We start from the raw sequence: 16400 nt of genomic DNA on the forward strand, positions 1-16400 counted from the left end.
CGAAGTGAAGGTACGGTTTCTTCCTTAGCGCTGGAATTGCGCAACAGGCGAGGGAGGCAGTGACGTCCCACCTGGGCACTTGTCTCGAGGCGCGGAAGCACCCACCAGAGCCAGAGGATGATCAAAGTAATCTCATCCTCCACCTCAACTTTCACCTAGAAATTAGACATCAGAAGCACTCCTCGGACTTGATACTCCAGACTGGTAGAAACCATGTTTCGCGCCCAGCAGAATGCCTTCGACGATGTTGTCGGTAAGTCAGAGCTCACACCAGGCACGGAAGCTTGGAGAGCTTGGGAACAGCTGTTTGCAGCAAGATGACTGACCTCTATCTCTCACAGCCAAGGCGACCGACGAGAATCTCACTTCCGAGAACTGGGAGTACATTATGGATGTCTGCGACAAGGTTACGACCGAGGACAGTGGTGCCAAAGACGCCGTGGCGAGTATGATCAAGAGGCTGGCGCATAGAAATGCAAACGTTCAGTTATATACTCTAGAGGTGAGGATGCCCTATAATGCAAGCAATCCCTATTCATAAAGCTAATTTCAATCACAGCTTGCCAATGCCCTTAGCCAAAATTGCGGAGTCAAGATGCATCGAGAGCTTGCATCAAGAGCCTTCACGGACGCCCTGCTACGGTTAGCCAACGATCGAAATACACACCAGCAAGTAAAAGCAAAGATATTGGAACGGATGCAGGAATGGGCAGAAATGTTCAAGGACCCAGACCTAGGCATCATGAGGGACCAGTATCAAAGGCTCAAGAGCCAAAATCCCAACCTCCATCCCCCTTCGGCCCCATCAAAGAGCCGACTTACAGATGTCGATAGACAGAAGGAAGAAGATGAACTACAAATGGCCCTCAAATTATCAGTTCAAGACAAGGCTACACAAGCCCAGGCAAAATCCTCCCAGCAGCAACCAAGTTCGTCTGGACCCTCACAATCACAACCTGCTGCACAGCCACAAACAGTGCCATCGGGAACAACTGCCGCAACAGTGTCCCGTGTTAGAGCGCTGTTCGATTTCCAGGCCACCGATCCAGACGAGTTAACGTTCCGAAAGGGTGATATCATTGCAGTACTTGAATCGGTCTACAAAGACTGGTGGAAGGGTTTCTTGAGAGGCCAGACCGGAATTTTCCCTCTGAATTATGTCGAGAAGCTAGCCGATCCAACATCAGACGAGTTGCAAAGAGAAGCACAAATGGAAGCGGAGGTTTTTGCTGAGATAAAGAACGTGGAGAAACTGCTCACGCTACTGAGCACATCAACCTCTGACTTGAACGTTCGTGATAATGATGAGATTACCGTATGTTTTCTTCCTATTTTTGTAGTTCCAGACTAACGGACCTAGAAACTTTATCATTCCACTTTAGCTATTCGCCCAAAGCTCATTGAGCTCATTGGCAAATACTCTCAGAGAAAGGGTGAGTGGTCTTGCATCACTTGTCTTTGCCCAACTAATTTGTCCTAGATGATTTTACGCAGCTGAACGAGAGATTCATTAAATCTTGCCGTGACTATGAGAACCTCCTAGATGCATCAATGACACAGGCCCAGCCAGCCTATCAGTACGGTCGCCAAAACCAACCTTATGGGGGTGGCTACCCGCCTCAAGCTGCCCCACCACAATCAGAACCCCAAGGATATTACACTCCCAATCCTCAAGGTATAGAAAGTTACCCTTCATATTAAAGAGCGAACTGACTGTACTAGATCAACCTTACCCTCAACAACCCTCTTCCCCGCAAGGCTACCCACCTCAACCTCACCGCACCGGGCCTCAACCCTTCTACGTGGTTGGACAAAACCAACAGCACCCACAACAACCACCATCTTCGTCTGAGCCTCAAGGGCATCAGCCATACCCGCAAAGAGACCCAACTCCCCGAATCCCTTCAGGCTCAAAGCCTACCCCTCTCCAAACCACAGCTTCCCCTCCACCAAATCAATACCCTCCGCATCAAGCACAATCTAACCAGCGGCCTCAGAGCACGTACTCCAACAATCCCCAAGAGCTTGCTACTTCTGCATACGACTCTCCTGTAAATCAACAAGGGCCTTATAGTGCATCGGTCTACTCAGAAGAGGAGCCATATTCCACCAACGCCATCGGAAGCCAGCAACCACCACCTAGCCAGCAACAATACAACGCTTACGCTCCGGCGCCCCTGAATCCCCATCATCCTCCTCAACCGCAGCCCGGATATCAACCGCCTGCCCCCCCAGCAGGCACAAACCCAGGCTATCCAGTCATCGATTCGCGACAAACGCTACCTAGCCAAGGAGCTCCTCCTCCTCCCCAGGGACAATACAAAGCGTACCAAAGACCAGGCTCTCCCGACGGGACTGCGCCATCTGCTCCAAGTGCGCCGCCTGGCGGCCCAGCCGATTTCTATAGACAGAGTGCAGCATATTAGATTGGGTTAAGCGTGGAAGTGGAATTGGAGCGTTGGATTTTAATGACCATACGGGCAAGTGATATTAAGTGCAGCGGAAGTCATTTGTGCATAGGCACTCATGTTTATGAGCGCATAGTTGCAGCGCTGCTTTATCTGAATAAAGGAACAGCCCGGACCTCTTTCATGGATGTACGATAGTATAGTTATCCAAGAATGCTATTCCATCGAATGATCTCTCCATCTCTTTGTGCTTGTCCTTTCCATTCCTATGTGATGTTTTGACTTACTTCCCCACTTGTGTGCTAGTTTCAGCAAATTGCGCTCAAGGAGAAGCAACTCTACCAGCCGGGTCCTATTTACATTTCCGACATCTTGCACCCTTGGAGTCTTCCTTGGCCCTCATCTCACGGATTTTGTTGTAGTTGTAGTTAGTTGCAGGCAGTATTTAGAAAATCAAATGTAGAAGACTGGTCGTAAAGGAATATATACTCGGTATAACATCTGAGAAATAACAAACATAGATTTATTATTTCAAATGCTTATCAGTATATACGATTTGCATAGGTCATCTAATGCACCATGGCATCCTCAAAAAGGTGCCTCAGCTGCTGTCTTTCCTCGCCCACCTCCTCCGCCAACCCAGGCGCCAACATCAACACCCTAGCCTGCGGAATTGTCCCCTCGACCAAATCATCCAAATGCTCCGCCTTGAATCCCAAATCCTTCAAGCCCCTAGGCTGGTCCCCCAAATCTGCCAGGAATCGCTCGAGCGCTTCGCCGAGAACTTCGCCCGCGCTTTCTTTCTTCACGTTGGATATGTCGACGCCGAATGCTTCGGCGGCTTGGAGATGGCGTTCTGGGTTCGAGGGGCCTGTGAAGCGGAATACGGCTGGTGCTGAGACGGCTACGGATACACCGTGTGGGATGATGGGGGTATCGACTTGGTAGCCTGCGTGCTTGTAGCCTGGATTTTGGCCAGAGATTGGATAGGACATTCCTGATCGGGTTGTATTAGCGGCGAATTTCGTTTTTATTTCAGAGTTGCTATTTACCGTGACATAAATGCACACCAGCATTTCCAAACCCGACGCCTGCAAGAGTAGCTGCTAGCAACATCTGGCTTTGGGCCTCATGGTCATCCGGGTCCTTTACGGCTCTGGGTAAGTACTTGACCGTGCTTCTCAGAGCTTGCAAGGAGAAAATATCACTTATAGGGTTGGCTCCTTGGTAGGCAGGCCTAAGTATTGGATTCGCAGGTCGTGGAACTCGTTCGAAATACGGAATTGCAGTCCAGCTTTCGAGACTGTGACATAGTACGTCTAAGCCTGAGCTGGCATGGACGGCTGATGGCATAGTCCTAGTGTTGTACGGATCGCATATTCCCAGTGTCGGCTTGAGATTCCGGTGTGCAATACCGGTCTTTGCACGCTTGGCCACAAGGTCGAAAATTGCTGTACCCGTGGTTTCGGAACCTGTGCCAGCTGTGGTGGGCACGGCAATAAGAGGCTTCAGAGGCTTGTTAATAGGTAGTCCCTTTCCCAACGGAGCATTGACGAAGTCCAGAAAGTCGGCATCGGGATAACAAGTATAAAGATTCATGAGTTTCGCCGTATCAATAACCGATCCACCACCTACGGCAAGGAAAGCGTCTGGTTGATACGGTTTGGCAAATGCAATTGCCTCCTTAATCCTACTCCCATATTAGACTCCTAGAACTAAGCGAAATAGGGGAAGGGCGGGGGGTATACGAGCTATCCTTAGGTTCAACCCTACACCCAGCAAAAACAGTATACTCAATCCCCTCTCTCGTCAGACCCTCCTCAACCTGCTTCATAGCATTCAAATTCCTCACCACGCTATCCGTAACCACACACACGCGCTTCGCGCCCATATTCTTGAAATCCATACCTACCTCCTTCGTAACCCCCGGTCCGAAGCGGATCGACGACGCCGCCATTTCGAACGCATATTCCTTCTGCCTCGAGGTGTCGACTGGGGTGGCATAGTTGCGCTGGAGATTCTGTTTTGCGTGGGCGAGGAGACCGGAGGAGGGCTGGTGGTGGTGCGGATGCGTGGGGTTTCCGTGGCAGGGACAGGAGGGCGGATGTGTGTATTGAACGGTACGGAGAAGGTTCATGGCGCGCATTGCCCTCTGGTTCGCAGCATCAGCACAGGGTCACAATATTAGCAATTGAATACATACCGTTGGGGCGACCCGTACAGCAGAGACCATCTTGATAGAGGTAGGGTGGGGTATTCCGGATGCTGGAATGGAGAACTTAGGGTAGATGGATGTAGGTATCCAAGTAAATACTCTCTAAGCAGTATTCTGTTCCGGCCAGAATCTGCGAATCGATAGCAAGGGAGAGTTTCTGCTATATATGTAAGTGTAAGTCATAATTCCGCGGAATCCATTTTGTTACTACTACCGGGAGCTTGGTTCATTCATGCGGGGAAAGAGGTACGAGGCACGTCCCACGTCCTCGGCTCGTCCAATTTGGGTGCCGATCCCAGGAGGTATTGGAAGCCGACCATACCTTAGGCACCGTCAACAACAATTCTATTGTCATGCGAGTATTAGGACCACTAAACAACAAGCAATTATTCGTTACTCGGGGCTTTCATGGATATATCCTTTCGAAGAAATCCATTGATCGGGAGTCTTTAGTCAGGAACTAGCAAGCTGAATAACAAGTCACATTACATTCAATATGCAAGCAAGCAATTTAATATCTTTCAATCCTTAAATACTTCTCAACACGCAAGTTGCCTATCCCTGTCTCTTATAAACTCCTAGGTATCAGACCCTGTGGCATCCAATTCAATCTGTAAAGTGCCTTCCCGTATGCAGCGCCAATCGCAGCAACAACCAGAAAATGATGATGGGGATAAGCCAGAACCCCAACTCCCGTTTCCCAAATGTGGCCGGCGCTGCTCAAATATGTGTGACGCTTGGGTATACGTTAAAATCATAAATGGTCGTATAATGTGCTTCGTCATGTGAACGTATATTCTCCGCTGAACATGGGAGATGTTTCCTGTAGTCAACAGGATAAATGACTACCATCCTCCTCGGCGACTACCTCTCCGGCTGCTTGAGCCAGAATCGCCCCCCCTCCCTGACTCGTAGCCTCCACGTTCGCTAGTTCCTATAGTTCCTCCCCCCCTTGGTTCTTCAATGCTCCTCCTCGATTGATCTCGTCCGATTTCGCTCATGTCGAAGAGCAATAGCTCATCGTCAGTCTCGTACATCCCTGCGGTCCTAGTGAAGCTATATCTGCCACCACCAGCTCTATCGCTTGTACTCGTACCACTCCCGCTGCCCCTTTCAATGAGGCTCGAGTACGAGCCTGTTTGTGGAGGGGTTACTCCACGGCCACCTGTGCGACCTATCCTAGGCCGGTATGGGGAGTTTGTAGACCCTGCAGAAAACCCGCGTGGTACTTGTGGGGCTTCCGACTCGATTTGCTCAAGAGAGGAGGCTTCGCGATCCGTTGGCTCTGAGATATGAGCAGCAGGTTGTAACATACGAGATGGGGAAGGCGATGATGCTGATGCTTCGTTCTCAGCGGCTTGACCGAGCCCCAGTAACGCGCTCAAACTAGGCGGCTCGCGGTCATCAGCGCCTAGACTGATCGAACGATGGATTGCAAATGGCAGATCGCCCAAATCATCCTCCACAGGAAGGGCTCGGTGTTGTTGCGCAACAGAGCTAGACCTTCGTACATGAGGGTAATATGTCCGCGGCGATGTAGGGATATCGATTGCATTTGTCCCCTCGTTGGATAGACTATCATCCGTGACATCTTCCAACCTCGCCTCTGGTGAAGTCCTGCTGCGGTGACTTACCCGCTGCGGTACAGAGTATTCCGCTATAGAGTTTGCACTCAGACGGGATGGTATAGCTGGTGTATGTGGAGTGTGCGGCGAGACTGGCTTACCAGGCGACGATGATGTTGACATGGATGTAGCGGCTACCATTGGCGGTACACTTGACAGCTGTCGACTTGAAGAGCTTGATGATCGATGCATCATTGTTGACGACGACATTGACTCTGTCAGCAGATTATTCGACTCCCTCATTGATTGGTACTTGGAGAGTTGGGCGGCTGTGCGTTTTGTGGATGCTTCGCCAGAGGGCTCGAAACTTTGCAGGTTCTTCTTGCTGTCTAATAATTTCAGAAACTCAGAGATGTTATCATCGTCAGTTTGCAAAGATCCCGAGCTACCACCTCCTCCAGTTTCGGCGAGAATGCCCGAACCAGGTTGCATCGATGAAGAGAGACTTTGTTTGCCACTACTCCCTTGGTCATCATCGACGAGCTTGCTCCCGCCTCCATACGATGACCTGCCTCTGCGATGAGTAAAGCTGCTGCTGTATCTACTTATTGGGGCAGGCTTTGGCGAGCTAGACGAGGATGATGGGACTATATTATCAGTGACGATAGGCCCACCCCGTAGCGAGGCTGGCATTCCGGCTGTCAACGATGAGCGATTGCGAGCTTGTGTCAAAGCACTAATACCAGATGCTCGAGGCAGAGATTGGGGTGATGGTGGTGGAAGCATATCTCCAGTATTTTGTAACGAGCCTCCACGCCCGGGTGAGGATGATAGGGATCCAGCTTTGAATGGCTGAAAGGATACTGATGGTCTTCTTGCCATTGGAATAGTTTCTGTCGACTTTAGTGACCCTCGAGAGGTTTGTATAGGCCGGGTTTTAGGGAATGAATCTTGAGACGGCGAGCTTGTATTAGAGCCCATAGGTTTGGCAGCACGAAGGGCCGAAATGGGGCTCGAGCCCCTAGGAGGCGCATCGCCATGGAAGGTAGAAAGACTTCCATAAGCTTGAATTGGCTCAGTATTGTCCACACGGTGCCGATGAGCAGGTAATGACCCAACCTCCGCAGTTCTGGTAGAACGAGGACGGTTATCATCTTTACTCACTATAGAGGGTGCAAAATAATGTTCATCTACGCCCATGAATCTTGAGCTGAGCATAGTCTCAGAATCGTCCACACGAAAATTACAGTCATTTCGGTAAGAAACTTCGGCCGAAAATTGTCCCGCAGGTGTATCTGTCGTCCCTAGAAAATAATCCGTGGTAACAGGACCTCGATTATCGCACAAAGGATGAGTGAGCGCGTCAAATCGACTGGGCGGGACGTCTCCGTTCAATATTCGACATTTGACTTGTAGCAAATTATTCGTGGCCCCGCTCTTCGCCAAAGCCTTCGCGAATTTCCATGCCGGTGTAAACTTGGCTGTGGCGTATAAGGATCGGAAGAAGACAATGCACTTCTTATACACTGTTGGCAAGGTGGATGCAAAATCGTACGTCCGTTCCCTCGGACTACCTTTAAGTTCAATCCGCCACCTTTCTAGAACTACCTCATTATTTCGCTTCCGTATACGAGATCCCCCGTCGCTTGATCCGCTTGAGTTGTTCAAAGCTTCTAAGACATCCCATCGTTTCCCATTGTCATCTACAATGACCAGGCTATGCCTACTCGTCAATGCCGAGGTGTCCAGGTATGTCTCCAAAATTAAAGGGGGTGGTCGATTTTCAAAGCCTCCAGATGTTCGCCATATACTTAAATCGTCTCGAAAGGCAGTAGTATCATCCGTTTCGATTTGGAACTGTTGAGCTGAAATTAGACAACATGTTTGGTACATCAGAAGAAGAAACTTTACCCATTTATTGACCTTCTTCGACCCATCTTTAGTGTACAAGATGGGAAGAGACATTCTCGATTGCAGCACAACAATAGCTGCTTTTGTATGGAAGTTCTGTTTAGCAAAACATTAGCTTTAAATATCGCTACATGATCCTGATTGGAAGCTGCCTATTCTTACCTGTATTATTTGGTCCAGCTTCTTGACGGATTCTTTACTGGGTCCATTTGAAGGCATAATTCCGCTATCCCCACTGCCATCATCACCCTCGTTGTAGATAGGCATGTCTGAGTTTGTTCTCGTATGGGAACCTGGGCCTTCTTCTCTTGGGTTATTCGTTCTATTTGGATTTGTTCGAGGAGACGAGGCTGAAGAGGCCGTCATAGGAGACGGCCGGGGATGTTGATGCATCTTGCTTGGAGCGATCGACGTATCCGTCGATTTGGAGGCAAGCTGTAGTTTGGTCGAGCTATTGAGTTGTGCGGATCTGCGAGAACCGTGGACACGCACTTGGCATGGGGCAGCAGTGGTAGAGCTAAATGTCGAGGGTAGCAGAGCCAGGATACCTCATGATTTGGGCATCCATGGTAAACTATTCGCTATTGATAACGTGGCAGGCAGTTTTGAGGGTTTCGGTGACGGTTTGGGGTGAAAGGAGCCAATGTTTTGGTAGACTGTGGGGAGCGGTAGGCAACTGAGAGCTTGAGGTAGAGGTAGGGGTAGGGGCCTGCAGTCAAGAGCGGTAGCTCAGGCAGCGAGCATCTTTGCTTTTCAGGATATTTATCTAAGTGTTTGTCGAGGATTCGCGGATGAAGATGAGGATGAGGATGAGGATGAGGATGAGTTCAAGAGATGTTTCAATCAGTATCCCAAGATTGATTGTAGATGACTGAAGTTGCCAAAACTAGGATGTTGGACTCAGATAGCGACGATACCGTAACCGTACTGGTGACTACTGTAGGACTGTGGAGCATGACTCTAGTGCTCGTGATCCAAGCGCTTACAGACAGACAGACAGACAGTACAATGGAAGACAGGAGGGTATTCCAAGTCACTTCGTATCTTTGCGGAATGGTGCAATGGCAGCGGTGGAGAGTGCAGGAGGTACTATTACAAAAGAAGTCTGAGCTCGAGGTCGAGGTCGAGCACGAAATAAGTGACACAAGTCGCCGCCGCGATGGATGGATCGGTGGACGGATGCAGCTCAAAACTGTAAGTGGTAAGTTGGATCGGCTTAGTCATCTGTTTCTTATCTCTCAGCCGATTGTCGTCGAGGATGCAACCACGACAACCACCACGACCACGACCACGACTACCATCCGGATTCCCAAACTCTTCCGGGCCATGGTGAACATGTGATAGATGGCCTCGAGCATCCATCTATGGTATGGTACCTTACCTAGACCTATGTATGGCATGTACCTACCCTAAGTACCGTACCGTACCCATCTATTCTTCTTGTCCGTCGCAGCCGAAGCTCGCTCGTACGACAACCCCAACTTGCACACACGCAACGGCCAAGTCAACGGTCACGTATAAGACCGATCCGATGTCGCAAGCCATCCGGGTACAAAGCCATTCATTGTCAGGGTAGAGGGTAGCCAGCCAATCCAACCTATGTGCGTGCTAAGCTGGTGACGAGAACAAGAGCCTTGTTGGACTTGCATAAGAAGCACGTGAAAGCTGCTGCTGATTGCCAACATCAACGTCTCTTCATGTCCGCATGACTTGTTCTAAGCCAACTGGGGCAGAGATAGATATCGCTTCAACTACCGCGTACTAGTAGCTAGCTACCTCTATAGCACGCAGCCACTCAGCATGGTAAAGACTTGCACCAAGCAAGCTGTTCCGTTTTCGTACCACTTGGATAGACCCTTGATATCATAATCACGTTTTTGTGCCCACAGATTGTGCAAGTGCACCTCATTTATACGCGTCTTCCATAATACATAGGTACAAAATCATTGTGTTGCCCCTGTGTTCTTCTCCTGGGCTTTCCCTCTTCCACGTCCCCGTGAAGAAGCATCACCTCGACCTCTCGCCCCTCTACCTCTATTCCCCCCTTTACCCCGCCCACCTCCACTCTTGCCACCGCGCGCAGCTCCAGGGGCACTAACCCTGGCTCTAACAGCCTCCTCTTCCCGTGCCTTTCTGCTCTCCTGGTCCCACCATTCTTGGAACGCCTGCTCCTCTTGAATTTCCTGCAAACTTCGCTTTGCCACTGCTTCTTTGATGACTTCCTGTTCTCTTCTCTGTTGGCCAATGATGTCCGACATTGATAGCTGGAGGGAAGGCTCGGCCCTGGAAACGGGTGGGATGTATGATTTCGAGTGAGGCGATACCTTTCCAGATTTCGATCCAGAAGTGGCCCGCGAAGAGCCCGCTGGAGAAGAACGGTGCTCTTTTGTAAACTCGCGGGCACTGTTGCTCCTCTGTTGACCCGAGAAGCGGGTGTCTGGTGAGGCAGTGCGCCTCACTGTCAATGGCCGAGATGAAATTGGGGATTCCGCAGACTTCGGAGTCAACCCTAGTGATGACGTTGGCTCCTTGAGCACGTCCTTCAATGAGGTCTTTGGCCCAGTTGCAGCTATTTGCCAGGGCGAAGATGCCTTTTCACCAGCTTGTTCCACATTAATCTGAGGACTGGACATGGCTTGTTGCAGCGCTTGCTGCTGTTGCTTCTTTCGCTCCTTCTGAGAGATCTTTGAAGGCGCCGTCTTGCTACTGGTATCGACTCTACTATTAACGTCATCATTGCTAGCTGCATCTTTAGTCTTCTGTACAGAAAGACTCATCGACAGGCTAGATGTTCGACCAGAGGAGGCTTGAGCCATAATCTCTCTCATGTTGAGCTTCGATGATGGGAGGGCTGGCGATGGCCACTTGTTCAAGATTTGTGCTGCCATCTCAGGTGTTTTTGGAGTCCCGACACTCGATAGGTTTGAGGGAAGGGTGAAGACTTCCTCATCGGGTATAGATCTGGGATCTTGTCCTGCCCATGGTTCCTTATTACCAGGTGAGACATCTCCCGCTTTTGCCGTTGACCCCTGAACAGGATCTGGGACTCGAGATGGTAAATTTCGGGAGCCCAAAGGCTCATCGTCATCCATATCAAACATCAAGTCCACCGTAGAGTCTTTTGGCCGAATAATTGGGCTAAAAGGTTCATTTCGAAGACCCTTGGATGTCCGTCGCAGCTTCTCTTGACTCGGCGACACAGACATAAAATCATCAGGGCTTCCCAAACGCGCTCGGAAGGATGAAGATTGTCGATTATCGTCATCTCTAAGATTCGCTCGAAATGCCATATCGCGGAGTCTTCGTTGTCGTTCCTCATCAATATCACCCGCCAAGCTGGGATGCCTGGCGTGCAACAGAAGTTCAGCCCTCTCGCTTTTGGCAAATGGCAGACATGCCAACTGATTGGCACGAACAATTTCGTCTAGTTCATAAACAAGGTCCTCGTCGAGATCATTCATCAAGTGATTTTCGAGCATAGATTCCAACTGCAAGCAAACGTATTCCAGAGCAGCATCCTTGAACTCCGTGATGGAGCAGGGGGCGATGGCATTCACCAAGTAACAAACGTTGCGAGTGCTTACTAAAGGAGAAAAGAGAGTTAGCGGTGCTACTCTTCCACGTTCTCCAAAAAATACTGCAGATCTCTCTTTCTAGGGTGAGGGATCCAGTCAAACTAACCAAAACGACCAATTGTCTGTTGACAAATTTGCGATAATCGGTCAAGCATAAGCTCGTTGCTTGCAGCCATAACATCCATCACTAGGTCCGAGAATTCATCAATATCTGCCGATACAACATCATCAAAGAGCTCTGGTCCAGCATCGGCATACAAATATCGTAATACCAGCTCAAATGTGCTGGGGCTGATGTGTTTCAAGTCGATTCGAACAGCTTTCGAGCCCTCCTCTCGCCTGCCATCTAACCATTGGCCTCCAGCACGGCCATTGAATAGCCCTTCAAAGAAAGGACACCTTTGACACAACAAGGCACTATGAGCAGCCATTTCGGATCCGTCCAATTCAATGATTGTATCATAATCATCAAAGAAGCTGGGGTCCTGGATTGCAAGTGCCATGTCAAGGTTCATGCACGGTTTGGGCTCCGTCATAAGCCGAACTGCAGATTCCAACTTTGACAACTTCAGGTGCGCCGCAACCTTCATAAGCTCTACACGAATCTGCCGGTATCTGAAAGCCATATTTGGGGAATTACGGGTAAAGTGCCACACATCAATGACTGTATCCGTGTACAGGTAGAGAACCAAGTTGATTAGTGTGATGAAATCTAGGCTTTGAAAGATGACCGTAGTGCGTCCATGGTGGCCACCTTCAAGATCCAGGACATCAGCAATATTTGCTCTACCTTTCTGGCGGAATTCACCAATGATTGTCCTCAAAATTGAACTCCTGGCAATCATGAAACTGTGCACGGGTATCCGAACATCAGACGTCGTGGTGCCAATCTCAGCGTCGTAGTCGCCTTGGACATTGGATAAATGGCGACCAATATCTGCCTCTAGGTCCAGAGATGTTAGCACGGCCCATTTGAGGGGGTCAATTAGGTCTTCTCGCAGGCTCGGCGTCCAAAATCGAGGCGAATGGTCCTCTTTCGAAACCTCAGAGGCTTCTAGGTCTCGAATGCTAAGCAAAGGGTTGACATCATCCCATAAAGTCTGGCCAGCAACTTCAATTTGCGTCTTCGTCACATCGCAATCTTTGCGGATAGCCGCGTACACACCGAATGCCGTGCTGCGAACAGCTGCGACTTTAGTAAGACCAGGAACACGCTGAAATTTGAAGTCTTTGCGATGAAAGGTCCCCGTTCCTGCGAATGCATCTTTGACTTTGGTTCGCTTGATACGCTGCCAGACTGCGCCAGCTTGAGTACAAACGACCACTGACCCATTTTCGGTGACCGAGGCAGATTTGATTCCGTCCCAGTGGCCTTTACGCAAGCTCCACACTCGTTGCGGGGTTGTCAAGGAATCTTTGATTTTCGCTGGGTTCGTTGTACTTGTAGCCGAATTGGAATCAATCTTCCTCACATTTATCGTGAACAAATTCTGTGTTGAGAATGCTGCAATGGTATCTCCAGCTGCTGTGATGTTTGTAATATTGTCGGACAATGAATCAGACCGACTTGTAAACGCGTTGCTTTTCAGGTGGTAATTGCTGAATCCGTCGTTGGATGGAAACTTGATAATGTTGTAACCATAATTGGTAAAGACACAGACCGTATGATTCTCAAGCAGAACAATAGTAGCTTGATTGATCGCTGATACCATCTTAATTGGAGCCTTGAAGAGAGACGCCGCTACTTTGCGAGGTATGGGCTGTACTTCAAGACTTCTGGAATCTGAATCCATCAAGCCCAGCTGGCCTTCGTTCTTACCGAATGTGAAAAGGCTGGTGGCAGTATGTGCAACAGAATGAATTGCCGAAGCGGCTACCCCAATGATATGCTCCCTTTTCAAAGGGCCGAATATTTGGCGCGGGGTAGAACATATGGGATCTTCGTCAGTCAAAGCTGGGCGGGGGAGAGAATACCCCAGGACTCCATGTGTATTTTGGCCCCAGCTAAATATTTCTCCATTAGAATCCACAGCCAAAGAGTGGTTGTTCCCTAGCGCGACTTGGATGATATGTTTGCCGGAGAGTCCATTCTCTATGCAGACATAAGAAAACCGAGTCACTTCGTCACCAGTTCCCAATCGTCCCCCCGGCCCAAAACCACACATGAATAGGTTGCACTCTGGATCGTTGGTAAGAATCGCGCTATGGAGCTTTGAAAGAGCCACATCTTGAACAACAATTGGACGATTAGATATCAGGCTTGGGAGCTCAGAGACTGACTTTGGATTGGACTTCGACAGCGTCTGATACATCGCATCGTCGGTGCTTTGGATCGACTCCAGATATTCCCGGTAAAAACGAAATAGGAGGTGATCTGGTCTCTTCAATGTGATCTTTTCCGGGTACTGACGATCATCTTGATCTCCAAACCCTAGATTGTAATTCTTACTACTTCCCCACGCAAAGACTTCATCACCATCGATAACTGAATATATTTGGCCACCTTCTCCAGATTCGGCGTCTTCGGGTTCCGAGTTCTCCTCGGAGTCTTCATCAGATTCTCCATCACCTCTTCGCTGCGCAGCTCGCCTTGCGATAGTGGCATTGTAAACGTCAAAAGGACTGTTCCCTTCATGATCTTTCACTTTGATGACAGAAGTTGGCCCCCTTTGCGCCGAGGTATCTTGCAAGTTATGACTATCTTTCTCGATGATCACCCGTGCCAAGGTAACATTCCCAGTGTAAAGTGCTCTGTGCAAGGCTGTCCATCCATTCTCTGTATCCTGGGCATAGAGGTCGATTAAAGGATGTTCAATAAGGGCCAGGGCAAAGTCAACCGCGTTCTCTAGCTTCGACGAGACTATTCGGCACAAGAGTGGCACTCCAGCGTGGTCTTTGCTATTGACATCTGACCGACTTATTCCAATTGAGTTGCCTCCCTTGCCACCAAAGTTACCGGCTTGACCAGAGACTTTCCGGTTCTTGAATGCTCGCGGTGAGGTCGAAAATGGGCTTGCGCCTGGACTTCCCACTATGCTTCCCCAGCTGTGTGCGCCCGGCCCTCCACCATAGCCTTTCGATGCATGTTGTGTATTATGATTGGCATTTGCCAGTAGTTTCCGAAACCGCTCGATTTCGTCATTGTAGAAGTACTTCCAGAGTAAAGGATAGTTCATGTGTCGCAAAGTGGCAAATACAGAAGATCTTCCGGAAACTTCAGATACACCTCGCTATGCACTCGACGGCGCACGGCGTTTTTAAAGGCGTGTGAAGCGCAGGAAGACTCCTAGGAGATATCAAAGAAGGTGAATTGGTGTTCGATCGAGTATATGCCAGTACGTGTCGATGTTCGAGGGTGTGGTGGTTGATTGTTAAGCTCGAGTGGCGTCGCAAAATTTGGGGTGTAGGAACAGCACCAGTAGGTCTGGGTCTTTCAGAGGCTTCGAGGTTTTCTAGAACGGTGGAAGATTCGAGTTTGTTAGAAGAAGTTATTGAGTTTGTTGGAAATAGCTGTTGGCGGTGGTGTTTATTAGTGAGAGAGGTTAATGGAGGTATATCTATCACTGCGATGTGTGACTCCTGCCCAATGAGACGACAGCATTCTTCCTTGTGCAACATCGACGCGACGGGAGCAAGTCTTCCCACCTTCAACAAACCTTTCTCTCGATATCTTTACCCGGCACGATCTCGGCGGGATGAACGAAGAATCCGAGATTGATGGCATTCTCAAGTTGAGGGTCGATGCTCCTTTATACGTGTCACAGGGAGATCGACCTGCATATCGGCGGTGAACCAAGGACGGGCCACATCATACAACACCAACTACTATACTGCTACTGCTCAATCATTGCGGGTCTCCTACAGTATGCATGTAACCCTTTCTCTTAGTTTGAGCTCTTCAACTCGCTGGCTTGCAATCTTGTTCCATGGAGAGTAGCATTATTTTCTACTCTGATTCAGTCTCCATTAGAAATGTTCACATCGTCTCTTTTCAGTCATGTCTTCACATAATGAACGTCTCCTTTTTCTCTGGTCTGGTCACACCTTCAGTATATCACATTTACAAGTCAAGTCTTTGTGTTGTATAAAAATGTTACACCCTGTTAACGCCGTTTCCTCAACTCCTTCGAGCTCAACACACGTCCTGTCAAACTCCATCTAGATTTGTTGCGAGTGCTGAGAACGCTTTTGTTAATTCCTGAGCAAAAAGCTCTGGTTCTTGCTTGTCTATCTTTCTCGAGAATCAAAACAAAAGGCAGCACTTAATTGGGTTGGCTGCTCGCTGCCTCGATTTATCGACCAAGCACCTACACATGATCTCTCATAGCGGATAGCTTTTGAATTCGGTACTCGTACCTATGCTTCTCAAGATCTGACTTTTGAATCAGCTTCCTGAGCCACCGAGAACAATTTGTGTTCTCCTTGTCAAAGTTAGGAGCTGTATGATACCTGTGACAGTATACCAATGAGACAACCTGATTTTTTCGCCGAATGCTTACCGCGTTGATAAGTTCTTTGGCATAGGAGATGTCTAGTAACCACGAGCAGGTCACGACCCGTTTGATACTTAGACAAGTGTTGCGTGGGTGCGGCTCGGGACTCCCCGGGGTGCTCTAGCATACATGTAAATCGGGGGAATTGTCCTCTGGGTATTTTGAGCAAGAGCATACCTTACCCTCTTCCGCGATTTCAGGTCCGCATATCTCCTTTGGCTGGTAAGTGGCCA

General features: G+C 49.2%; 4 protein-coding genes across 4 annotated transcripts; 1 reads left to right on the forward strand and 3 right to left on the reverse strand.

Moving 5' to 3' along the window:
• Nucleotides 1-213: 213 nt before the first annotated feature.
• On the forward strand, nt 214-2426 carry hse1 (Class E vacuolar protein-sorting machinery protein; the record flags this gene model as incomplete). Its single annotated transcript, XM_031148596.1, has 6 exons — nt 214-253; nt 342-502; nt 560-1315; nt 1361-1433; nt 1481-1675; nt 1723-2426. 6 exons carry the CDS (start codon nt 214-216, stop codon nt 2424-2426), a joined length of 1929 nt encoding a protein of 642 aa, XP_031006307.1.
• Nucleotides 2427-2977: 551 nt separating this feature from the next.
• Nucleotides 2978-4641, reverse strand: Adhfe1 (Hydroxyacid-oxoacid transhydrogenase, mitochondrial; the record flags this gene model as incomplete). Its single annotated transcript, XM_031148597.1, has 4 exons — nt 2978-3405; nt 3461-4098; nt 4157-4560; nt 4612-4641. The coding sequence occupies 4 exons, from the start codon at nt 4639-4641 to the stop codon at nt 2978-2980; spliced, it is 1500 nt and encodes a 499-aa protein (XP_031006300.1).
• An 827-nt stretch (nt 4642-5468) lies between these two features.
• On the reverse strand, nt 5469-8492 carry atg13 (Autophagy-related protein; the record flags this gene model as incomplete). The annotated part of the gene is made up of 3 exons (XM_031148598.1): nt 5469-8045; nt 8100-8195; nt 8262-8492. The coding sequence occupies 3 exons, from the start codon at nt 8490-8492 to the stop codon at nt 5469-5471; spliced, it is 2904 nt and encodes a 967-aa protein (XP_031006299.1).
• Nucleotides 8493-10042: 1550 nt separating this feature from the next.
• btb1 (BTB/POZ domain-containing protein) lies at nt 10043-14850 on the reverse strand (the record flags this gene model as incomplete). Its single annotated transcript, XM_031148599.1, has 2 exons — nt 10043-11682; nt 11781-14850. 2 exons carry the CDS (start codon nt 14848-14850, stop codon nt 10043-10045), a joined length of 4710 nt encoding a protein of 1569 aa, XP_031006331.1.
• Between the last annotated feature and the right edge of the window lie 1550 nt (nt 14851-16400).

This window comes from Lachnellula hyalina (genome assembly GCF_007821495.1).
Source record: "Lachnellula hyalina strain CBS 185.66 chromosome Unknown contig00047, whole genome shotgun sequence".
NCBI lineage: Eukaryota > Fungi > Ascomycota > Leotiomycetes > Helotiales > Lachnaceae > Lachnellula > Lachnellula hyalina.